The sequence below is a fragment of the Mastigoproctus giganteus genome, chromosome 8, assembly GCF_048544385.1.
Source record: "Mastigoproctus giganteus isolate SK-2022 chromosome 8, ASM4854438v1, whole genome shotgun sequence".
Classification (NCBI taxonomy): Eukaryota; Metazoa; Arthropoda; class Arachnida; order Uropygi; family Thelyphonidae; genus Mastigoproctus; species Mastigoproctus giganteus.
Genome location: NC_143582.1, coordinates 114,859,588 through 114,887,284, shown reverse-complemented (window position 1 = coordinate 114,887,284; position 27,697 = coordinate 114,859,588). Strand labels below are relative to the sequence as shown.

At 38.1% G+C, this 27,697-nt stretch overlaps 1 protein-coding gene across 1 annotated transcript in view; it reads left to right on the top strand.

Annotated features, from left to right (window-relative positions):
- Window positions 1-27,697, top strand: part of Epg5 (ectopic P-granules autophagy protein 5) — a 1,526,775-nt gene that overhangs the window by 93,453 nt on the left and 1,405,625 nt on the right. Inside the window, exon 5 of the mRNA XM_090380318.1 lies at window positions 9,035-9,272. Coding sequence (XP_090236444.1) covers window positions 9,035-9,272 — 238 coding nt within the window. The remainder of the gene's footprint in view (window positions 1-9,034; window positions 9,273-27,697) is intronic.

Here is a 27,697-nt window from a genome sequence, read left to right as displayed (position 1 = left end):
AGATATTATTTGGGATATGTTAAATAAAAACTCGACACCGATTAATTATACGAAGCTGCCTATTAAGGAAATTTTTCACTTAATTAAACTATTAGTTGAGGCTAACTACATCACCTTTCGAGACAAGGTGTACAAACAAATTTTTGGATTACCAATGGGTTTGAGCCTGAGTGGCTTAATGTCAGAGATCTATCTCTCAACGATTGAGCAGATACATTTGACACCTTTTCGTCCCCGTATCACATACTATGGGAGGTATTTAGACGATGTTCTAGTTATTACCGATAGTAGTACTATCCAAGACATTTTACATTCGTTTAATAATATTCATTCTAGACTCAAATTTACATTGGAAAGGGAAGATACGGATACTAAATCATTAAACTTTCTAAATTTCACGCTTACCCGGGACTCGAACAAAATACAATTTAGCATCTATCGAAAACCCACAAACACCGGTATGCTTCTACATTATAATAGCTACCACCCGTTCACCTACAAAAGATCGATTATCTTTAATCAATTTCTAAATGCCTATAAATATTCAACGACGGATTCTGCTTTGGACTCAGAAATACAAATATTAACTAGCAGATTCTTGAACAGGGGTTATCCCATTAACACAATAAATCGAATTAGGGTACAAGCTAAGGATAGGATACAAAATACTGCACCAATCAACAATAGTAATATCAAAAAATACTTTATTTCTGTCCCATACGTTGAACAGTGGCACAAACAGCTTAACAGATTCTTTAAAGATACCGAATTTAAAATTATAGCTAGGCCTATACGGAAGTTACACACTATACTGAACAATCGCTCGGTTCTTTCCGCGTTCGCAACACAAATTAATGATCTAGTATACAACATTTCTTGCGGTGATTGCGACTCGTCTTATCAGGGTTCGACGCGGTTTTCTCTTAATATTCGTGTAAATCAACACGAAGCCTCAGTTCGTGCTTCTCGTTCAGCAGCGTCAGAATTAGCCTTTCATGCCATTAACGAAAAACATACTTTTTTATTTAACGAGGCCAAAATACTTAACGTTCAACGTAATTATACGCGACTATTAATTGCAGAAACCATTGAAATTAAATTACACGAGAATTCTGTTAATGTTCGGCGGCCATATTTGATCTCCGATGCGTGGACCTTTACGCGCATGCGCGAAGACACATAATCACTATTTAAGTTGCAGGTTTAGCCTGATTCGGTGATTTTCATTCCTGTGATCACGACAGTCGGTCGAAAAGCATTGTCAGCTTCAGGAAGGAAGATCGTTTTGAATATTTTCGTTATTCTTTTAATTGCGTTAATTTGAATTTTAATTGTTTTGAATTGATTTTGAATTGTGTTAAATTGATTATTTAATTATTTATATTTTACTTTAATTATTTATATTTTACTTTAATGGACCGGTAAGTTGTCGATTTTTTCGTTTTTTCCGTTTTAATTTCTGGAGGGTATCATACGGAAGTGTTCCACGTACTATATTGAGGTAAACTCCTCTTATTAATTTACTAATAACATACCTTTATTCATCAAAATATTAATCATCCATATGGTTCTTTTCAAAGTAGTCCCCATTTGATGGCCCCGGATGCCAAGTGTTCTGTTGCCAAGCAATCTCACTGCATTTTTCAAAGCGAACTATCCAAAGAGAATTTTCCCATTACATATTTTGTTTATTTCTGAATACTGTTTCCTCATTTTATATTGCAGTAGCACTTTCATTCTACAAGAAGTATGCAAAGGCCCAAAAAAGAAAGACACCTTTCTGTTTCTTTTTCCTTTATTGCTAACACAACTAATAGCCACTTGCTCACCTTGTGGCACTGTTCCTGCTTCCCCATGGCGGGGCTGATAAAGACAGATCCTCGGGGCCAAAAGGAGCCATTGTGGATAAAAAATATTTATCCACCCTTTAGAGCCTTTGAGCTCAAGAGCAGAAACTTACATTGACCATGACTCCAATCATGACTTAGGAAATAATAATACGAGACAGAAGATTGATCAGATGGAACAACCTTGCCCATCGTTTCTAATTTTTCACTCCCCCACTAGTCAGCCTATGAGCAAACTGTCTCCCTTTGTGATTCAAAAACATCTGGAAGGTATTGCAGGATCTCTTAAGACTGTTTAGAGACTGCAATCAGGAGACCTATTAATGGAAACTACTAACCACAGACATTTGGAGAAACTTTTACAGCTTACAAACTTTGCAGACATTCCTGTAAAAATATCTCCTCACCTAAATTCATCTACGGGTGTCATATCCAGTTGGGATCTCTTAAATGTCACTGAGGAAAAAATAACCCAAGGGTTGCAGGGACAAAATGTAATTGAAGCAAAATGTATAATGACTAAAAAAGACAAACTTATGCCTACCAGAAATATTATTCTCACCTTCAATATCCCTAACTTACCCACCTCTGTAAAAGCTGGTTATTTATTTTACTGCATTCACCCATATATTTCCAACCTTTTAAGGTATTATAAATGCCAAAAGTATGGCCGCTCTCAAACTGTATGAGAGGAGTTCCTGTCTGCCCCAATTGTGTGTTTAGATCACAATCTCAGATCACAATCAAAGTGGCTGTTCAGCTACAAAAATTATGTGCCCTAACTGCAAAGGTGACCACCTTGCATATTCCAAAACCTGTGAAAAATGGAAAAGTAGGAAACTGGAAAAAAATAGTAAAATACAAGGTTGAGAATAAAGTCAGCTACCAAGAAGCAAGAAAACTAGTTACACCTACTATAAACAAAAATATTACCTATGCTAATGTACTAAAAAAATACCTATGCTAATGTACTAAAAAAACACCTATGCTAATGTACTAAAAAAATACCAAACAGTCTCCACTCAAACAGATGTCACAGTTCCCACTAATAAATCAATTTCTGATTGGGCTAGAACATGACCAACAACCAAGTGTACGTAAACAACAACCCAAACTCTCAGACCTGGCAAATAATACTCCTCTGACAATACCAGTGGCATCTCCTCCTACAATGAGTGCTACTACATCCGATATTACAAACTCAATTGCAATGAAAAATACCCAGGACACAACCATGGATACAGATGGGCACATCTATACATGAAGATCCCATTTTAGAAATCTATGCTGAAGAAGAAATGGACACTGGTCAGTCCGTTTTCTCCAAAAAAGAAAACCAAAATTGGAACGTCATAAACCAGTCACCTTCAAAAAGCAGTCAGATATAGCTCCATCAATTAAACACAAATAATGCCTTGTATTTTACAATGGAACTGCAGAGGCTTTCGTTGCAACACAGATGATATCCATGTTCTTATTAACCAGAATTCTCCAGTTGCTCTTTGTCTTAAGGAAACTTATCTAACCTCACAAATTTCTACTTCGATAAAGAACTATTGCCTTTATTGAAGAGGTCATAATACAGCAAATGCCCATGGTGGTGTAGCAATTGTAATAAATTCAAAGATCCCAACTAAGCATAACCTACTTCAAACTGAAAACTAGAAGCTGTTGCTATTCATATAACTCTTCATATTGCAATAATACTAGTCTCAATCTACTTAAGCCAAACTATGCTTACTGTTTAAAAGAACTTGAAGACCTCTTCATACAGATACCTCCACATCTTTGTATATTAGGGGACTTTAATGGGCACCACACCTTATGGGGCGCTACTAAATTAGCTAGACGGAGTCGACTCATTGAAAGCTTTTTAGAGGCACTAAAAATGCCAGTATTCAGTATGGCTAAACCTCACCATACTGTGAATACTGGCATGCGCACATTCACATTCAGTTCCAAACTTGGACATACTTTAGCAATAAATCTCTCCATTTGTTCTCCAGTACTTGTTCCGATCATAGAGTGGTATGTTGTAAATGACCCTATGTGCAGTGATCACTTCCCAATCGTATATAACACAGGCTCCTCTAACTCAACCCTGCAGGAAATGGAAATTTGCCTGAGCAAACTGGGCAAAATTTCAGTCGTTAATCTCTTTCGATGAGAAAAAAAATCCGTCTTGAGCCTATTGATGATGTGACAGATCACATCACGTCTACTAAATACGGCCAAAGATACAATACCATTATCAAATCCCCCGGGCTGCAATCTTAATAATTATTGGTGGAATGAGGAATGCAAAAAAGCAAAAAATTAAGCCTGGGATTTGTTTCAGCAATATCCAACCACAGCCAATCTGATAAATTATAAGAAATTAAGGGACAAAAGCACGTTTCATACAAAGGCAAGCCAAAAAAAGAATCCTAGACCCGTTTTGCATCAACAATTAACAGAAACACTGACAGTAGAATAATTTGGAAAAAAATTAGACAGCTTCTGGTAAGTTTCCAACCATACCTTCTCCAGTCCTCTCCTGAAATGGGCGAGATTTATCTAGTCCCTTGGATATAGCTAATGTGTTGGTCAACTAGCCAATTAGCTATATCCAATTAGCTTGGATATAGCTAATGTGCTGAAATCTCAGCAACATCAGCTTATACTATATCTTTCCAGCAAATTAAAAACCTTAGAAAACAGCATTCTATTAAGTTCCAAACTGCCCTCATTTTACTATATAACAAACTTCTGCAATATTCCAAACTGTTGCATGCCATTAAAACAGCTTGCAATGGTGCTACCAGACCAGATGGGATCTATTATGTCATGCTGTAACATCTTGATGACAAGGCTTTGCACCTCCTCCTATTCTTTTACAACCATATTTTTTTTAGAAAATGTTTATCCAGCTTCTTGTCATCGCTCTATTGTTTTGACGTTCCTGAAGCCTGGAAAACATCAATCCATTCAACTCCCATAACTATAGACCAATATCTCAGTCAAGCTACCTCAGCAATATCCTTGAAAAAATTGTCCACAGTAGACTTGTCTGGATCAATGAGTCACAACATCTAATGAGCCATAGTCAACATGGCTTTCAACAAAACAGGTCATGCTTGGATCTCATGATCAAGGCTGAATTTGCCATTCGCAATGCCTTCATTAAGCACAAACATCTAGTAATGGTTTCAATAGATATAGAGAAGGCTTTTGACACCACACGGTGATCTTCATTCTCTCGGTCTTTAGGACAATCTTCCTGTATTTGTTCAGAACTTTCTACACACTAGATCGTTTCAAGTAAGATACCAACATGTCATATCTGCAACTTTCATTCAGGAAGAAGGTGTTCCACAGGGATCAGTACTGAGTGCCACTCTTTTTGCTCTTAGAATTGATTCCATCCCTAAACAGCTTCCAAACAAAGTTGAGACGTACTTTTATGCTGATGACCTTTCCATCTCCTGTCATTCCCAAAACATGAGATCTATTGAATGGCAGCTTCAGATATCAATTAATAAAATACAACAGCCTTAATGGCTATTGACCCTCACAGCAGAAAATGGTTGCTATCCATTTTTGTAGACAACACAAACTTCATCTGGATCCTGAACTTAAAATTTCCAATGTCTCCATCCCAGGCACTGCTAACATCAGATTTCTAGGATTAATCCTTGACAACACATTAAATTTCTTAGACCATGTTAAAAATGTACGTACTTCCTGTTTAAAAGTTAAATATACTCAGAACTTTTTCCGCCCTAACGTGGGGGTGAGATCACACCTCCCTGCTTCGGTTATACAGGGCATTAATCAGATCCCATCTCGATTATGGTGCTCCTGTCTATGATTCTGCCAGTGCAAATGCTTTGCACTGGCTTAAACCAGTTCAGCATAGTGCCTTGAGGATTTCACTTGGGGCTTTCAGAACATCGCCAGCACATAGCCGCTACATTGACGCTCATGAGTTCCTGCTACTGAAGTATGCTGTCAAAATGCAAAGTTGTGCCTTGCATCCAATTCATTCATACCTATTCAACCCACCATTAGAAATCCTCTATAGAAATAAACCTATCATAGTAAAACCAGCTGGTCTTCGCCTTCTTGAACTGATGCAGGTTTGAAATGTTTCCATTCATTCTGTACATTCTGCGCTCAACCACCATGGACTCCTCCTCTTCCTCCTTTATTGACCTGTGACACTTAACTCTGCCAGCGGGGAAAAAAATATTCTACAAGCATCAAATGTGAAACAACTTCATGCAGTTCACACTCACAGATATATTGATTTTTCTCCGATTTATACAGACGGCTCTAAATCCAACTCAAATGTTGGAGCAGCAGCAGTATTTCTAAATACCACTATTTCAGCATCATTTCCACTTTTTTGAATTCAGTATCTTCTCAGCAGAATTATATGCAATTAAACTAGCCTTAGAAATTCTCTGTTCTGACTGCTCATTAAAATTTGTTATTTACACTGATTCCCTCAGCTTAACCTTGGCATTATGTAATTCTTCAGATAAAGTTCACCCTGTTCTAAATGAAATTAGATTATTACTGCAGATTGAAGAATGCCACCAACTGGTCACCTTCTGCTGGATTCCAGCACATTCTGGAATGTCTGGTAATGAACTGGCTGATAAAGCTGCAAAAAAATCCAACTACTTTAGATTTAACCAATATCCCCGTTCCAGGATCAGACTATCCACAAATCATTTATGCTGCATGCCTATCAGAATGGACAGCAACTCTGGCACTCTCAAACTAATAATAGACTCTCGCAGTTTAAACAGGATCTGAAAATTTGGCATTCCAGTGTCCGTACATCAAGACGAGAAGAAGCAATCCTTTCAAAAGCAAGAATAGGTTGTACACATCTGACTCACCTTCATTTACTCACAGGAGATGATCCACCACAGTGTCCATATTGTTATATAAATCTGACTGTTAAACACATTCTCATTGAATGCCCATACTATAAACAAGACAGAAATTCAATCTTGCTATCATTGGCTAACATTCGGAAACCAATAAATCTAGATAATCTTATTGGTGACAATTCAAATGTTTTTGAAATTTTCAACTTTCTGAAGCAAATTGGAGTTTTTAATCATTTCTGATCCCAGCCTTTTCTGACGTTATGAGAATTTCTCATCTATTCATACAATAAATGAATAGGCACATTATAGTCAAAACAGCTTATGCACCATCAAACCCCCGCAACAACCCCATTTGATGAAATACACTTACTCCAACATTTCTGCCATTCTTCAAAAACATGGAAGCCATTTTTTGGCATGTGTTTGAGGATTGCCTGCAATATATATATATATATATATATATATTTTTTTTTTTTTTTTAACTTTTTCTGACAATTGGAAATGTTTTCTTGCAGTTCCTTCTTTAACTTTGGAAATAATAAAAAACAAAACAAAATGCAGAGTTCAAGGTCAGGCTGTAGTGGGGATGAGAACACATTTGATATTAATGCTGGCTAAGTACTTGATGACAGCATGACTAATGTTGTGGTCTTGCATTATTGTGATTTAGCATCCACTCACCTGCATGCAGTTGTGGTCATTTACGACAAATGTGATACCGCAAAGTGTGCTGTACAGGTCTGTAGTAAGGTTCATAACAGTCGCATAATGTGGTACAAAATGCTGGTAAACCATTCCTTGAATGTCAGAAAGAGATGACCATAGCCTTTCCAGCAGAAGCCCAACTTTTGCTTTTTTCATGTTGGCAATGATGTAAATTTCCAAACAGAACTTTGTTGCTTACTTTCTTGGTTGAAATGAACCTCACCATCTTCAGAAACCATCCGTTGCAGCTCCTCGCAAACCTGCATGTGAACTTGCTGTTGCTCAGGTATGATTAGTCTTCAAACGAACCCAGCATGTGCAAACGTGTCATATAATAAATGACATCACAATTACTCTGCTTGATTCCCACTGATATTCTCAACATCTCTGCCAATTGGTTTACTCTTATATGATGAACTTCTCTCTTTTTTTTTTTTTTTTTTGGTAGTTGTTGGCGCATCAGCTTCTGTAGCCATAATGCACCTCCCAAGGTTTTTGCAGTACTTTGATCCAAGCCCGAGGCGGGATTCGAACGCACGATCGTTGGGTTTTCAGGCAGGCACTTTACCCACCTGGCTAGCCCGGTCGGCAACTTCTCTTATGATTACAGAAGTGTAGTGTTCATGGTTTCTGTGGTGACAGCAGTGGTTGGAGCTCCAGGACTACGGATTTTTGAATCATGTCCATCTTTAAATATTCTAAACCACTTTTGAGCTGTGCTATATGGAAGCATAGATCCACCCTAAGTTTCTGTTAATATTTCATATGTTTCAGCTGATGTTTTGAATGCCCCCCCCCCACACTTTTCTTGTACTTCTGGTCTTATTTTGGATATGCATTTGTAACTTCTGTTATGGCAACATTAAAGTATTATCCCTCCCTGTTTTGTATTCTGAATTGATGGAAGCCATGTAGTGTGTTATATCATTGGTTTTTTGTTTTTCCTGAAATTAATTCCCATTTTTACCATTTAACAACACAGACCTCACTTGTCATCATCCATGTTAACAGCTTTGGGTTCCAGTACCATCAACCCTGTGATAACATCAGAATTGTGGTGTGATGATCAGATCCAGAATGTTCTTGTATTAAACACCTGGTCTTTGTTAAGAATGTATAAGAAAAACCTAAAAATTTTTAAAATGTTTAAGAATAATCAAATGTTCAGAATGAATAAGAATAATCAAATGTTCAAAATGCATAAGAACAATCATTTGCTCTGTTTTATGCCTAATGAGTTACAGATTCTTCATGTCTAGCATTGACACCAGCCAATACATGTTCCATTTTTAGTGAGTAATTACCAGAATTGTGAAATTATTTTTTGTTTATGCTGTGTTATTGGTTTCCCAGAGCATAAAAAAAAAAAAAATTACTTGTAATATTTAACTACATACCATGGACATTACAGTTAATTGAAAAATTAAAAAAAAAAAATTGGTGATGCCATTAAGACATTGATTTTTGGGTTTCAGGTTATTAATGATTTGTATTGAATGGTTCATTTTATCAGTATCCTGTTTTATTTTACATTATTAAATAATTAAATAAATGTTATAACTGATACATATAATTTAAAAACTTTTTATTTCTTTCAAGCAACTTTGTGATGATGGAGATGTAATTGATGGTACTCATGTATTTACTGATGGTGAATTGAATAGTGAAGCTTGTCAAGATGTACAGAATATCCTTCAAGAAATGCAAAATTTAATTCATGATATTGAATATTATTCATACCTGGCAAAACTTTCATATCTGAAAGTTGAATCATTCATTTATAATTTATGCCAGTCACCTAACCTTCGAAATATTTCAGAAGATTCTCCTGTGACAGGTAACACTCAACATGTAGTTTTTATAATAAAAAACAAATATGTTATTTCTTAGTAAACTGTTTCATTAATGGCAGTTGCACATGGTCTGATGTTTCAAAATTTCTTTTATATTTCTAAAAAAAAAGTTTTTTTTCTTTTTTTGATTCTGTTTGGAATATATTAGTGTTTAATGTTTTACTGTGCATTGCAATGTTTATTAAATGCAATTTTTTTACACCTCCTTTTCAATGACATGAAACTTAAAAATTTATCTGAAAACAAGAACATTATGAATGTAAAATTTAAACATTAAACTATCAGTCTTTTCCGTTTTGAGTTCACAAAATTATTACGGGCATTAAAATACAAAATTAGGTATGCATGCTGATTTCTGCTTAAAATATTCATTGTGTGTGTGTGTGTGTGTGTGTGTGTGTGTGTGTGTGTGTGTGTGTGTGTGTGTGTGTGTGTGTGTGTGTGTGTGTGAGAGAGAGAGAGAGAGAGAGAGAGAGAGAGAGAGTATATAGTAGTGTAACAGTATGAATATAAGAGAATTGAAAGAGTAATATGAAATGGAAGTTTATATAATATGTTTGTGTGTGTTTAAATTTGGTTAAAAACTATAAATAGCAAAATGTTTAAAAGAATTTTAACATAATAAACATATATATATAATCCTAGTTATCATAATATTAGAAAAATCAAACAAGAGATTATTAGAATTGCAGGCCCAGTTAGTTATCAGTTATTGATGAATTTGCCAACTTTTCTTAGCTAAAATTTGCTAATAAGCAGAACTGCCAGTAACATTACAGTTAATTGAAAAATTTTAAAAAATTGAGACAAATTGATTGGCCAGTATTAATATTAAAATTTTTAATCTTAGTACCCTGCATGTTATTAGCTATTTTATCTTATAAATCCACTTTAATCTCTTGAAAAATTTAAAAAAAATTGATGATGCCAATTTTTGTTTTTAATTAAATAGTTTTTTAATTAAATTAATGTTCCTAATTAAGGTTTTTTTTTTTTTAACGAAAGCCCCAAACACGATTGGTATTAGAACCTGTAGTACTTCATAGCACGTATGGATTAAAGGCTGAGAAGACAGACAATACTCATTGAAATTAGACTTGAATTTCTGTAGATTGTGATTTTCAACAAATACAAGTAGAAATGCAGAAGTAGATGTTATAAATGATGGAGAGGATAAGTTGTTTTTGTGAGTTATTTGGAGTTGGACTGTGAATGGATATTGATTGGTTGTTGCACTTGTTTGGACTGGTTTGCAAGAAAGTGGGGGGGATTAAAGATACTAGTTCAGAAGAATGATGCCCAGAAAAGTATAGAGGTACTGAACACCATTATATTCCTGTGAGACTGATTGCGGAGAGACATTGTGAGAGAGAGAGAGAGAGAGAGAGAGAGAGAGAGAGAGAGAGAGAGAGAGAGAGAGAGAGAGAGTTCAGGGGTTTCGGAGGCATCACCCCTGATGTGGGATCGATATACAGCAGGCCCCCGTTATAATGCGGTTCACTTTACGCTGATTCGCTATAATGCTGTTCTTATATTATAACCCGTATCTGACTATAACGCTGTCACAGATCACTATAATGCTCTTTTACAGATTGCCTTTTTGCAGTCGTTTTGCATATCCTTTTTGCATATCGAAATCATTTCATTTGATGGAGTCGATAGCCTGAAAATGAATAGCAAAACAGCATTAAAACGTTTCCCACGCCGACTTGAGAAATTTTCCCACGCTCAGTGAAATTTTCTTGCACGTTAAATTAATTGCAGTACAGTGACTTGTTATGTAGTTCCGAGATCAACATTTTAAAAAACGATCAAGTATATTGCTTGTAATATTTGCGTTATATGCATTTATGCGAAGTCTAGTCATCACTCAGTACAGTATTAAACATCGTGCGTAACGGACAGTTTACTTGAACATTGTATCGTAATTAATGCAACCAACGCAGTTACATTTACGAACAGCTAATAATGATAAGAATGAAAATGAAATGCCGATAAGAATGAAAAAGCAACAACGTCTGTTCGCAGTATGAAGACTATAAATGTAAAAAAAAAGACTGAATTTGAAAATTAAAATAGACGTTTTGAAGCGAATCGATTCCAGTCAACGACAAGCGGATGTGTGCCATAATTTAGGACTTGCAAGTTTAACTGTAAGAACAATTATAAAAAAAAATAAAGAATTAATTTTAGCAGCGGGAAAGATAGCTGTTCCACTGCAAGCAATTAGGGTTAGGCTGGCTATTAGGATTGAAATGGAAAGACTTTGACTAATTTTATTGAAGGTAATATCCAATGCAGAATTCAGTTAAGTTAAATATTATAAAAAAAAAAAAAAAAAAGAGAGAGAGAGAAAGAGATTGGGGAATATGATTATCTGAAGAAACCTCACCTAAAAATAAAAATGTGGAACCATTTAAAATTGGTAAGCGCTGGTTGAATAGATTTAAAATCCAGGGAGAAGCCGCAAGTGCAGATCAAGGAACCGAAACTTTCAAAAAAAAACTTGTTAAAATTATTGAAGAGGGGTATTGTGTGTTATACTTCTCAACAAGTTTTTAACATAGATGAAGCAGGACTTTTGTGGAAACAAATGCCTAAAAGAAGTTTCATATTGAAAGAAGAAAAAAACATGCCAGGTTTCAAAGAGCGAAGGATCGATTGACTTTATTGTTCGGTGGTAATGCTGCGGGAGATTTAAAATTAATACCCCTTTTAGTTTATTTGGAAGAGGGCCAAATTTCAACCCAAAATCGACACATTTATCATGATTAAATTCATCAATTAAATTAAATCGATTAAAATCAATTTAGATCAATTAAATTCATGATTTTAATTGGAATTTTAAGTTTAATTTTGATAAGTAAGTAGTTACCACATAGTCATATACATATGTAATGCAGAATATTTTATATGTACAAATATTTGAATATTAAATATTTTAGCATTAGTAGAGGCATATGATGCAAGAAAGCAAGCTTATGCAGCATCAGCCAAAAAGAAAACTTCCACTTCACCCCTCCGTTCGTTCGAAATACCTGTGAAGCTGAGCCTTAAATTTATTTAAGCTATCAACCTCCACAACAAGGGATGGAAGTCTGTTCCACCAACCAACTGCCCGCTGGCTAAAGGCAAATTTCCGCACATCTGTCTTTCCTCAATTTGAATTTATGCCCTCTCAGGTGATTATTCTGAGCAAGAGGAAGAATCCCATCAGCAATGAGAATGCTCAAAGGCTTTATACACCTCTTTTGACCGACATTTGTGCATCTTTTCACTACCGTTTATTATTGATTAAGAAATATCCTATGGCACCGACCACAACTCACAAATATACAGGGCGATTCACTACCAGTGCAACAAATTTGCAGGAGGTGTAGGGGACACAAAGACGAATCGGAATCACATAGCATTGCAGGGTCTGAAATGCCTTAGTCATGCGGTAGAGTACGTTGAACGGGAGGTCGCGTGAACAGCGATCACGCTGGAAGTCAGCATTTGCGAACCGGTTCCCGAGGCAGTAGGATGGAGGCGCCTCCGTAGCCAGGTGGGAAGGAGCAGCAGTGCGTAGCACACGCTTCTTGATTAGACCGGGGTTCAAGCCCGTCACCACCAAATACGGAGGATGCGGAAAGGTCAGGGAATGACCACCGCATATCCGGAGCAATATGGCCTTAGTTGCTAATGCTCCTAAAAACCAAATAAACAACAACAAGCAGTAGGATGGACGAGTATTCAAACGTTGAACTGGCCGACATGCACCTCGCGTATGGAGCTGTGGACTGTAACGGGCGCACCGCTCTGCGCTTGTACCAGGAACTTAATGATTTTGTAATAACTGAGAGCAAAGTGGAAGAGAAACTGTTGAAGTTAAACGTAAGAAAAGCACCTGGGGTGGATGGGATCTATCCAGTTATATTAAAGGAGGCGGCAAAGCAACTAAGCAAACCCTTAGCCATAATAATGAGAACATCCTTGGACTCAGGGGAGGTTCCCACGGACTGGAGATGTGCAAATGTATCCCCAATTCACAAAGGGGGATCGAAGGGTGACACGAATAATTACAGACCAGTTAGTTTAACTTCTGTTCCGGGTAAAATAATGGAGTCGCTGGTTAAAGATGCATTGCAGGATCATCTAGACAAGACTGCAGCAATAATTCAGACAAAGCATGGGTTTGTTAAGGGAAAGTCTTGTCTGACAAATTTGATAGGATATTATGATGTGGTTACAAAGGAACTGGATGCAAAAAATAATTTTGATATCATATATTTGGATTTCAGGAAAGCTTTTGACACTGTTGCGTATGAAAGACTATTGTACAAATTGGAGCAGAATGGTATTAAGGGTAAGTTGCTACAATGGATAAAAGGATGGTTAAGTGCGAGAAGACAGAGGGTGGTAATCAATGGGTGCTGCTCTTCTTGGACTAATGTTATTAGTGGAGTCCCACAGGGTTCGGTGTTGGGTCCACTGTTGTTTTGTATATTTATCAATGATATTGATGAAGGTATATCAGGCTTAATGTCGAAGTTTGCAGATGATACAAAGGTTGGCAGGGTTGTTAATGACAGTAATGGCAGTGTGCTACTGCAACAGGATCTAGATAATTTGGGCAGATGGGCTAAGAAGTGGCAACTGAAGTTTAACCTTGACAAATGCAAAGTACTGCATATGGGTAGAAGTAACCCCAGAGAAACGTACCAACTGTGTGGTACTACACTTAAGGTGGTAGAAAATGAAAAAGACCTGGGAGTAATTGTGCAGTCAGATATGAAGTTTTCTGAGCAATGCAGACAGGCTGCCAGGGCAGGTCATGGGGTTTTGTCAATGATATATAGGAATTTTGCGAGCAGGGAAAAGGAGGTGATTATCCGTCTGTATAAGGCAATGGGCAGGCCACGGCTTGAGTACTGCGTACAGGTCTGGAGGCCTCATTTTAGGAAATTTTAGGAGGCCTCATTTTAGATTTACTTGAGCGTGTACAGAGAAGGACAACAAGATTGGTGAGGGGAATGAAGGGATCCTCTTATCAAGAGAGGCTTAAGTTCTGCAAATTGCAGTGGCTGGAGGCTAGGCACCTGCGCGGTGATCTGATTGAGGTGTATAAGGCCTTGAAATGGGTTCAGCATGCTGAATTCTGATGGGATCCTTCCACTTGTTCAGATTACGAACCTAAGGGGGCATAAATTCAAATTAAGAAAGGACAGATGTAGAATAGATGTGTGGAAATTTGCCTTTAGCCAGTGGGTGGTTAATTGCTGGAACAAACTTCCATCTGTCGTTGTGGAAGTTGATAGGTTGAATAAATTTAAGGAGGAACTGGACAGGCATTTAGAGGGAATGGTGTGATTTTTTTATTTTTTTTTTGGCTGATGCTGCATAAGCTCATACATTTGCTTTCTTGCATCACATGCCACTACTACTACTACTACTACTACGTTTCCCGCACAGGCGTGCTCCTCATCATACGATTAAAATCGTATGATGAGAAGGTTACGTGAGACTGGTTGTTTCACGAGAGGTATCATGAATTGAGAGCGAACGACGAGGACGCCAGACAATGAGGAGAATGTCCTACGTCTTGCAGAAGGCAATCCGAGTACGAGTACTCGAGCGATAGGCCAATGATTGGGTATTTCCCAATCCACTGTATGGAGGATACTGTCAACAAACCAAGTGAGTTCATAGCATCTGCAACGCGTCCAATCATTGGAGCCTGCAGATTATCCACTCCAGAGGACTTTTGCTGCTTGGTTTCTTCAACAGAAACGGTTCGCAAATGCTGACTTCCAGCAGGATCGCTGTTCATGCGACCTCCCATTCAACGTCCTCTACCGCATGATGAAGACATTTCGGACCCTGCAATGCTATGCGATTCCGATTCGTCTTTGTGCCCCGTACACCTCCTGCAAGTTTGTTGCACTGGTCGTGAATCACTCTGTATATGTTACCTTATGGGAATGCGGGGCTCGCTTAACACGGATTCACTTAGCGCTCTGTTTTTCTGGAACGAATTATCAGCGTTAAGCGGGGTAACCTGTATTTTGCATTGTAGGTGAATTGCCAAGAAAGCAATACTTGTGATGTGCTTATGCTGTGAGAATGATTAGAAGAAAGTGAGGGTAATCTCTGACAGAGATATGTGATCTTGTCCAGAGCGAATGTCATTGAAGGAGCAACAGACCCTATTTTTTGTGAGATATAAGATAGGACTGAATTTTAGGTGAATTGAAGTTGACTAAGTTTTCTTAGTTAACTTCAGTCTTCCATCAGAGAATTACCTGGATATTGGCATTTAAGGAATTTATGCGGTGTTTGATATTTGAGAAGTTGAGTTCATTTGTGCAGGGCATGTTTTCTCAAACTGGAAGGTTAATAACATATTCGCTGACACTGTTTTTTATAGGACTTAACCAACGTGCTTTAATTTTCAGTGTTGAAGCACAGCATTAAAGTTGCTCTTCACCTTCATATTTCACTGATACGTTATCAGTGAAATTTATTCTAGTGTGGTGTGGAATTTAAAAATCCTGCTTTTTCTGAAAAATCTCCTGTTTTCCTTCATTTTTCACATCTTTTGGCTCAAAAAAACCTTTTGTTTTTCTCTTGCTTACAAATGTCTGATCTCCCAGCTTTTTGAAAGTCAAAAGTTTCGGAGCTGTGAGATGTGATTTTTTGCAATTTCAATCATCAGGAAATGCAGTGAAATGAGACAATTGCAACAATTATGCATAAAGTCAATGTGCAGTGCATAGAAAGAGTTGCAAAAATAGATGCAAGATTTAATAGTGACAATGATGTCATGTGTACCAGATCTTTATTTGCATCTTTTGTCATGTAACGTAATCTTCCCCTGAGTTGAGTTATGTAGCTCATACACGCACATGCATGTTGTTCAGTTTTGCTGTTTCACTATCAAGAAATGTGTTTCTTGATAGTGAAATAGTAAAAAAAAATTATATTTGTGGAAGACCAAAATCAGCAGGCTTTGTTAGTGAAATTACACATATAGGGAAAGAACAGGTAGTGATGGCTCTCAAAAATGAGCCATTTTCATTTGCTGGCATAAAGTGATTTCAAGCTACATTCCATTGTGGCTTTTGTGATAAAACAAAATTTCAAATTGAAAGCAGTGTGCTTTCATTGAAAGCACACTGCATTGGAAGTTGACTACATGATACAACGTTGGGCATCTTCTTATGAATAACCTGAAATAATTTGCAATTCTTCTAAAAAAAGTTGTCTGGCACTTATTTTTGATAATGCACCTATTATGGTAGGCCTGAAAAACTGGTGTTGCAAGAATATTAAAAGAGGAGATTGAGCACTTTTGGTAATAGGCTGTGTCTCATCTGTTTAATTGTGCTTAAACTAGGGTTGCATATCTGCCTGCGAAAGTGGGTGAATATTTGCTGGAAATTTGCTACTGTACATTTGAAGCATTTGAAATGCTCTTGATATCTAATTCTATACAGCCGGGTTATTGCTGTCTTCAGAAATGTTGAGTTAAAAAAACATTGATTTAACATTTCTGAAGAAGTCACAATCTATAGTAGTGTCTTTTTTGAATTAATTATAATTATATTTGAAGTAATTATAATTGAATAAATTCACAGGTAGAAAAACCTTAGGTAGTTCTATGTTTGAAGCTATATTGTACTGATAAACAAACCTATCTGTGTATTTTAACTTGGCAGTAATGGTACCTCCATCTTTAGCAAGTACTGTGGCAGGAGCACCCAACAGGCACCCTTTTTCATTTTTGGAAAATGTTTTGGCTTTTTTTGAATTCTGCTTGAACATTGAAAATATATAATTTTTTATAAATGAATTGCAACGTAATGTATGTAACATTAAAAATATATTAAAAGAAGCATTGTGGTTTATTCCTTTTATTTTTGAAAAAACAAAAGAAATATTAATTTTACTAGAAATTGCAAAAAAAACCAATAGGAGAGATAAAATAGAAACATCAATCTATTAGTCTCTTCCATTTTCCAATGTAAGAAAAGGCTGCATGAAAATTCAAACCACACACGTGCATATTTTTATTCTCATTATGTAATAAATATTGTTAACAAATTAAAAAAAATCATTATGTATATTTGATACCATTAATTGCTTCCATTTACAAGTTTATTTCAAAGTTTTCTTGAAATTTGGCACTCTTCATAGAGCATGAAATTTGAAACTATGTATCACTTTCTGCAGAGTAGCAGCCATTTTGAGAGAATACTGGGTTTCATGTTATCGTATTTATGTTGAGGAAACAATAATAAATCTTTCAAAAACAACTAGAATAAGATGATTATGTTTATTGACCTGGCGGGAAAGGAAAAATAAGTAACTTTATACTGACATAGTGCCAGTACCTTGTCTAGTACCATGCAGTCTTCATACAAAATCCAACTAGGTGCAAAAATGGTGCCAGGTAACCTGACATTCTCGCAACTGATTTCTGTATGAAAACTGTAAGAAAATCACTTCAGAAACTATTGTAGTAAAACCTATATTTAGAAAGGTACAGTGGTGGAGAAAAAAACTGCATCACCTTAAAAAAAAGTAACATTTGTAGTGAAACGTATAAGATATTGTTTGATTACAGTAATTTTGTTTGTCGCAGAGCAAAGGTATTGCATCTGATAACACTTCTATTGCATTAGCTGGAAGGCATCGGAAGGTTATACACACTAGTTAGTATCCTGTTTTGTGTAGATGTTGTTGTTATTTGGTTTTTAGGAACATTAGCAACTAAGGCCATATTGCTCCGTAGGGATATGCGGTGGTCATTCCCTGACCTTTCCACCAAATACGGAGGATGCGGAAAGGTCAGGGAATGACCACCGCATATCCCGGAGCAATATGGCCTTAGTTGCTAATGCTCCTAAAAAACCAAATAACAAACAAACCCTGACCTTTCCGCATCCTCTGTATTTGGTGGTCATGGGCTCAAACCCCAGTCTAATCAAGAAGCATGTGCACTTTACTCTCACTTCTGCTCCTGCCCACCTTGTGTAGGTGTAAGCATGGCTCTATATGTTTTGTTGACACCAAGAAAAAAAGTGTAGCTGTTGCTCTGTCCCAAGAACGGCTTTCTATGCTATCACTGATAAAATAGGTTGCCACCAGTCAGCAGTATCCTGGGTGCTGAAATTAAAGCATGAAACTGGTGATGTGAAGAGGAAGACTTGGATCAGGCCATAAGAGAGTGACTATGCCTTCCCAAGATCGATATTTGAAATGGTTATGCCTTCATAAGTGCTATGCTAGTGCTCCTGATCTAAAATTGGACTTTGAGATCGCCTCTGGTGTTGAAACAAGTGCACGAACTATCCAAAAACTGCTTTCGGAATGTGGTCTGCATGCCTATTGGCCCAAGAAGAAGCCTTTGTTGACCCAACAAATGAGGAAGAAGCAACTTGCTCGGGCTGCAACATGTTTCATGGACAAAAGAGCAATGAGACACTGTCATCTTTTCTGATGAATCGGGAAGCAATATGTCAGAAGACGAAATCGGAGGCATACCATCCTGACTGCACAACACAGATTGTAAAGTTCCCCACCGGTCAGATGATCTTGATGCATAACAAGCAAAGGGGTGGGGCGAATTAAGTTTATTATCAGAATGGTGAATGCAGAAACCTACACTGCTATCTTGGAGGAGTGTCTGAAACCCGTTATTAGGGATCACCACACAGACGTCCAAAACTGCATTTTTCAACAGGACTCAGCACTTTGCCACACAGCAAAATTGGTAAGTTTTACGCTATTTAGATTTAATGATGAGTTTCTCTTCCTGTCACAAGGCTTAAAACATATTACACCAATCTTTTCCCTCGTTTTTCTCCCCTAAGGTGCAGTCATACCTCAGAAATGCTGGCATTACAGTGTTGAACTGGCCCGACAACAGTCAGATTTGAACCCTCTTGAAATTGCTGGTACCTAATGTCATATAAAATTGCTCAGAAGCCAACAAGTAAGATTCAGCTGCAGGAGAGCATTGTAAGGGTGTGGTACCACGAAATTGGGCAACCATATATTTAGAAGTTGATTAACTCTATACCAGATTGTTGGAAGGCTGTAATTGCAGCTCGAGGAGGAACAACAAAATATTGAGGACTTATTTTGCTGATTTACAGTACATAATACTATTGCGTTAACTTGTCATTTCAATTCGTACATGTAAATGAAATAAAATGTATGTTTGGTTGTCAAGATTGCCATTTCCATGATTTCTCATATTTCCATTAATTACGTGTTTTACCCTTTGGGAAGATATTTATGCAATTAGATAAAACAGGTGGGGTGTTTTTATTGGATTTCATTCACAGAGATATATATACCATCTAACAAATGCATTTTGGACATTTACGCAACCCACAATGCAGTGCAAAACATTATTTGCAAAAATTCACAAGTCATGCAGTTTTTTTGTCTGCCACTGTAGAAAAAACTTTAAAAAAAAATTTAATCATCAATTAATGTTTAATGTGTGTACATTTTCCAAGGGCTACTTGTGAGATGACATCCCACCACTGCTAGGTTGATCTTGCACAGATTGTTCATTTACCTACAAGAATACTGGACAATCCCAACCATACAGCTAACATGCTTGATCTTTTTCTCACAAACAACCCTTCTAAGTATACAGTCGAAGTGAGTGGTCCTTTAGGTACCTCAGATCACAACTTGGTGATTGTCTCTTCTCCAGCGGAGCCTTTATCTCATGGCTATTCCCAACCTCGTATTGTTTGGCATTACAAGAATACAAAATGGGATGATCTGCAAGATTTCTTTTCCTTGGCCAAATTACTGTTTCAAAACTTTTGATGTCAACGGTTGCTCTGTAATTTTTAAAGAGAGGGCACTGACTCTCTTTAAAAATTACAGCTGTGAATTACAGGCTCCGAAAAACCGATAAGTGTTTGCCTTTTTATTTACATAATTGTTATTTTATATTGTACTTAATACGTAGTCTTATAGTTATAGTTACGCTGGTTATTTTTATTTTAATTTAGATAGAGTTTTTGTAGATTACTACTTAATTTGCATAAAACCGTTATTTTCGTTCGAATCTTGCAGCCATTGTTTTTGTAGATAGTGGTAGGGAATTCAAATTTTTCATTGAGATAGCCAGGTAGCTCTAATGCATAATTATATAGATTAATACGCTTCACTGTTTCTATTAGATGGCGTAGTATTGACATTTAATTAATTTAATCTTTTAATCTTATTAATTTAAAATAGCATGCCCCAAACTAGAGCAGCAAAGCAACGGGCACAAAGTGGCAGGAGTGCTGTGACTCTGGGGAGAACTGAGGGGGGCGATTCTCCAACGCATCACAGCCTAAAAAAATGTGCAACTTGTGAAATGTTTGCCGAACTCTCTGGAACGGAACATGATATTGCCATGGGGGATGTCTTTGTGTGTGCGCGATGTAAGGAGTGTAAGGAAATCAGGCGACAACTCAGCATTGTTATGGGCCTATATGAGAGTTTGAAGGACAGGGTGGATGCCCTTGAAAGATCTAAATTGAGGGGCCCATCAAGCTCTCAGCTGTCCACATCAACGCCAGAGCTTGCACTTGGTCATCACTCAACACAGCGGCAACCCCCAAGGCAGAATGTGCTAGTATCACAGGAACTAGTAGTTGTTGGTGACTCTATTGTCAGGGAAACGGGTAACATGCTTTGTAAAAAGGATAGGTGGAACAGGACAAGGGTATGTCTGCCAGGAGCAAAGGTTGATGATGTTGTAAAGCAGATATCATCTTTTAAGGGCACAAAAGGTGATATAGTTTTACATGTTGGCACTAATGATATTAAGAGTAGGAGACCGGCAGAATTACTTAACAAGTACAGGTCACTGTTGAACAAAAGCCGAGAATTAGGCTTGAATTTGAAAGTGTCTGCAAATCTGCCCAGACACGATAGGAGAGAGTATATGATGAGAGCCTTGTCGATCAATTGGGCCCTGGAAATATTGTGCAAGGATCAAGGGGTAGAATTTTTTTCAGCCTGGTCTGTACTTGTTAACAGGAGAGACTGCTTCTACAGGGATGGGATACACTTAAATAGAAAGGGTGTAAAAATATTTGCTGATGCTATCGAGGCAGTGTTAGGTGGGTCGGAAAACTGATAGCTTGGGGGGATACAAGGACTAATAGTTTAACAGTAGCCATAGGCAGAGGTATAGGTGATTCTTGCACAACTTCTATTAGATTAAGTAGCGACCTGGAGCGAGGGGTTTCAGGGTCGGATGGCAGTCATCCTGAAATAGGTGGGTATATGGGATGTGTTAGGGTAACTAGGAATAGGAATAGGAGCATGTATACTTGCATTAGCATTAGTAGAGGCATTTGATGCAAGAAAGCAAGCTTATGCAGCATCAGCCAAAAAAAAAAAAAAAAAAAATGAATAAAAAATAATCACTCCCACTTCACCCCTCTGTTTTCTTTTGAAATACCTGTCCAGTTGAGCCTTAAACTTATTTAGGCTATCAACTTCCACGACAAGGGATGGAAGTCTGTTCCCTTTCATTCTTTACCACTGTCAGTGTTGTACCACAGAGTTGATACGTTGATCTGGGGTTGCTGTTTCCCATGTGTAGTACTTTACATTTGTCAATGTTAAACTTCATTTGCCACCTCTCAGCCCATCTGCTCAACCTTTCCAGATCCTGCTGCAGCAGCATAGTGTCAGTAGTGTCCTTGACAACCCTGCCAACCTTTGTATCGTCTGCAAACTTGGACATTAATCCCGATATACCATCATCAATATCATTTATAAATACAGAAAACAATAATGGACCCAACACTGAGCCCTGAGGGACTCCACTAATAACATCAGTCCACGAAGAGCAGTGTCCATTGATTACCACTCTCTGTCTTCTCCCCCTCAACCACTCCTTTATCCATAGCAGCAATTTGCCTCCAATGTCACACTGCTCCAATTTGTGTAGCAGTCTTCCATGTGCAACAGTATCAAAAGCCTTTCTAAGATCCAAGTATATAATATCAAAGTTATTCCCTGCATCCAGTTCTTTTGTGACTGCATCATAGTATCCAATCAAGTTGGTCAGGCAAGACTTCCCCTTAACAAAACCATGCTGTGTCTGAGCTATAACTGAAGTCTTGTCTAAATGATCCTGCAGTGCTTCTTTAACCAGTGCCTCCATTAATTTTCCTGGAACAGAAGTTAAGCTCACAGGTCTATAATTACTTGTGTCAGCCTTTGATCCTCCTTTGTGAATTGGGGTCACATTTGCACATTTCCAGTCTATGGGTACCTCCCCTGAGTCCAAGGAAGCTCTCATAATTATGGCTAAGGGTTTGCTTACTTCCTTTGCTGCTTCCTTTAATATAACTGGATAGATCCCATCCACCCCGGGTGCCTTTCTTGTGTTTATCTTCAGCAGTTTCTCCTCCACTTTACTCCCAGTTATTTCAAGATTCTGTAGCTTACTGCTAGAGTTGAATACACCTCTGCCATTCCCCTCGCTGAATAACTCCTCATGTGTGAATGTCGATGCAAAATATTCATTTAGTTTGTTAGCCACCTGAGCAGGATCATCAACACTTGACCCATCAATATCAAGTGGACCAATCTGATTCATCCCTTTCCTTCTAGAGTTTACATAAGTAAAGAACTCTTTGCTGTTTTTCTTTGCATCCCTTGCCAAGGATTTCTCGTAATCTGCCTTCGCCTGCCTAACCTCCTTTGTAACTTGGTTGCATATCAACTTGTATCTATCATAGGCTTCTGTGTCATGTGTTAATTTGTAAGTATCCCATGCATTTTTCTTCTCTGCCATATGCCTCATTAGTTCATCTGACATCCATTTTGGCCTAAACCTTGAACAATATTTCTTAGTTGGTATGTAAAGCCTAGTAGCTTCCAAGATAAGTTCTTTGAATGCTTCCCATTTTGAATTTGCTGTTGGTAATATCATCAGTTGGTCCCACTGTATAGAATTTAAATACTGTCTCAGTCCATCGTAGTCGCCTTTACTGAAGCAATAACCCTTCCCTTTACCCTTAATGGTAGTTACCTCTTTGAGTAAATCCCACTTCAGCACACTGTGATCACTGCCACCTAGTGGTTCATTTATCTGCAGATTCTTAATGCATGAAGAATCACTGCTGATAATCAAACCAAGAGTATTACTCCCTCTAGTTGCCTCCGGAACATGCTGATGTAGAAAACAATCATCCAATAAATCCACAAAAGCCCTGCTAGTGTGTGAGTATCCAGCCCCCAAATTCCAGTCAATATCTGGGAAATTAAAATCTCCCATTATAAGACTCTCTGATTTACTGGCCCACTCTATTTCCCTGTACAGTTCCTTATTATACTCATCAGAGTCATTAGGCCTATAGCACACTCCTACTCTCAATTTTGATCTCCCAATGTTTATGTCACACCAAACTGACTCCACACTGCACTGTCCAGCGATGTCGACTGGCTTCACTTCCTTGGTTTTTATGTGTTTCTTAACTAATAGCATAACCCCTCCCCCCTTCCTATCCTGTCTATCCTTTCTGTAGACGTTGTACTCCCCAAATTGCAGTTCCGCATCCTTTATATCTGTGTGACACCACGTCTCTGATATCTCAACAATATCTGCCTTCGATGTTTTGAGCAATACCTCAAATTCATCAAATTTATTTACTAAACTCCTAGCATTGGTGTACACGCAAGTATACCTGCACCTGTTTCTATTCTTAGCTACCCTAACACAACCCATGTGTTTACTTGTACCGCAATGGCTCCCAGCAGTCTCTGAAATACCATGCATCTTGTTTTTCAGGCTTCTGCTCATTCTAATAGAAGCAGTGCAAGAATCTCTTTCACCTCTGCCAGTGGCTACTGTCAATCTATTGGTCTTTGTCTCCCCCCAAGCTAGCAGTTTTCCGACCCACCTAACACTGCCTCGATAGCATCAGCAAATATTCTTGCACCCTTTCTATTTAAGTGTATCCCATCCCTGTAGAAGCAATCTCTCCTGTTAACAAGTACAGTCCAGGCTGAAAAAAATTCTACCCCTTGAGCCTTGCACAATCTTTCCAGGGCCGAATTGATCAACAAAGCTCTCATCATATACTCCCTCATATCGTGTCTGGGCAGAATTGCAGACACTTTAAAATTCAACCCTAATTCTCGGCTTTTGTTCAACAGTGACCTGTACTTGTTAAGTAATTCTGCCGGTCTCCTACTCTTAATATTATTAGTGCCAACGTGTACAACTATATCACCTTTTGTGCCCTTAAAAGATGATATCCGCTCTGCAACGTCATCAACCTTTGTCCCTGGCAGACATACCCTGGTCCTGTTCCACCTATCCTTTTTACAAAGCATGTTTCCCGTTTCCCTGACAATAGAGTCACCAACAACTACTAGTTCCTTCGGGACCAGCGCATTCTGCCTTGGGGGTTGTCTCTGTGTCACGCGATGCCCAAGTGCAAGCTCTGGCGTTGATGTGGGCAGCTGAGAGCTTGATGGGCCCTTCAATTTAGTTTCTTCGAGGGCATCCACCCTGTCCTTCAAGCTCTCATATAGGCCCATAAGAACGCCGAGTTGTTGCCTGATATCGATACACTCCTTGCATCGCGCACACACAAAGACATCCCCCTTGGCAGTATCATGTCCCGTACCCGATTGCTCTGCAAACATCAAGCAAACAGTGCATTTTATAAGGCTGTGAGTCAGAGGACAACTGCCCCCCTCAGTTCTGCTCTGAGCCACAGTACTTCCATTAGCTTGAGCCTTTTGCTTTGCTGCTCTGGTCTGAGTCATGATTCTATTAATTTATTAATTAATTATGTTATGTTATTAATTATATTACGTTTGTAATCTAAGTCGTTATATGTATTTATTTAAACGTACAATTTAACTGCTAACGAAGTTCAACTAACGCTATCTAGTACGGTATATAACCTACGGTATATCTAGTACGGTATCACAATGGCGGGAAAGTTAATAACGTTAGCGGTAGTTACGAACACGTGGAAACCCTTACCGATACTTTTACAAGGCCGAGTAAAGAATGAATACACCAAATTAATCAAAAAATCACAAAATAATGTTATACTACTAAATTTAAATCAAAAGTTTTAGAAAAACAATAATTTCAAATCAATAAATAAGAAAAATCCACTTAGCGGCTTGGAACACGACCGTCACTAGTAGCCTCGTCAGCAGACTCCGTCAGCAGATAAGTTCTTTGTATGCTTCCCATTTTGAATTTTCTGTTGGTAAAAATCATCAGTTGGTCCCACTGTATAGAATTTAAATATTGTCTCAGTCCATCGTAGTCACCTTTACGAAAGCAGTGACCCTTCCCTTTACCCCTAATGGTAGTTACCTCTTTGAGTAAATCCTACTTCAGCACACTGTGATCACTGCCACCTAGTGGTTCCTTTATCAGCAGATTCCTAATATATGAAGAATCACTACTGATAATCAAATCAAGAGTATTACTCCCTCTAGTTGTCTCCCGAACATGCTGATGTAGAAAACAATCATCCAATAAATCCACAAATGTTTTTCTAGTGGTGAGTGACCAGCCCCCAAATTCAAGTCAATATCTGGGAAATTAAAATCCCCCATTATCAGACTCTCTGATTTACCGGCCTACTCTATTTCCCTGTACAGTTTCTTATTATACTCATCAGAGTCATTAGGCCTCTAGCACACTCCTACTCTCAATTTTGATCTCCCAATGCTTATGTCACACCAAACTGTTTCGACACTGCACTGTCCAGCGATGTCGACTGGCTTCACTTCCTTGGATTTTATGTATTTCTTAACTAATAGCATAACCCCTCCTCCCTTCCTATCCTGTCTATCCTTTCTGTAGACATTGTATTCCCCAAATTCCAGTTCTGCATTCCTTATATCTGTGTGACACTACGTCTCTGAAATCCCAACAATGTCTGCCTTTGATGTTTTGAGCAATACCTCAAATTCATCAAATTTATTTACTAAACTCCTAGCATTGGTGTACACCCAAGTATACATGCACCTGTTCTTTTTCTTAGCTACCCTAATGCAACCCATGTGTTTACTTGTACCCCAATGATTCCCAGCAGTCTCTGAAATATCCTGCATCTTATTTTCCAGGCTGCTGCTCATTCCAGTAGAAGCCGTGCAAGAATCACTTTCACCTCTGCCAGTGGCTACTGTTAATCTATTAGTCCTTGTATCCCCCCAATCTAGCAGTTTTCCGACCCACCTAACACTGCCTCGATAGCATCAGCAAACATTCTTGCACCCTTTCTATTTAAGTGTATCCCATCCCTGTAGAAGCAGTCTCTCCTGTTAACAAGTACAGACCAGGCTGAAAAAAATTCTACCCCTTGAGCCTTGCACAGTCTTTCCAGGGCTGAATTGATCGATAGGGCTCTCATCATATACTCCCTCCTATCGTGTCTGGGCAGAATTGCAGACACTTTCAAATTCAACCCGAATTCACGGCTTTTTTTCAACAGTGACATGTACTTGTTAAGTAATTCCGCCAGTCTCCTGCTCTTAATATCATTAGTGCCAACGTTTACAACTATATCACCTTTTGTGCCCTTAAAAGATGATATCCGCTCTGCAACGTCATCAACCTTTGTCCCTGGCAGACATACCCTGGTCCTGTTCCACCTATCCTTTTTACAAAGCATGTTTCCCGTTTCCCTGACAATAGAGTCACTAACAACTACTAGTTCCTTTGGGACCAGCGCATTCTGTCTTGGGGCCTGCCGCTGTGTTGTGTGATGATCAAGTGCAAGCTCTGGCATTGGTGTGGGCAGCTGAGAGCTTGATGGGCCCGTCACTCTTAATCCTTTGAGGGCATCTACTCTGTCCTTCAAGCTCTCACATAGGCCCATAACAACGCTGAGTTGTCGCCTGATTTCCTTACACTCCTTACATCATGCACACACAAAGACATCCCCCATGGCAGTATCATGTCCCGTACCCAACTGCTCCACCAACATCAAGCAAGTAGTGCATTTTAAAAGGCTGTGATTCAGAGGGCAACTGCCCCCCTCAGTTCTCGCCTGAGCCACAGCACTCCCATTAGCTTGAGCCTTTTGCTTTGCTGCTGTGGTCTGAGTCATGATTTCCATTTAATTTCAATAAAATTTCGATTTCAGTACAAAATTAAAATCCTAAACTTGTATCCCAACACAGTTATAACGCTATATTTATGTTTCAGTATCGAGTGTTATCTACGAAATCCCTTTATATAACTTCCGTATCAAGTTAAGTATTAATTATTTATTTTTACTAATTATTTATGCCCATTTAGATTACGTATAAATAATTTACTAATTATTTATACGTAATCTAAATCGTTATATGTATAGTTAAAAGTACAATTTAATTGACAATGAAGTTCAACAAGATTAATTATCTG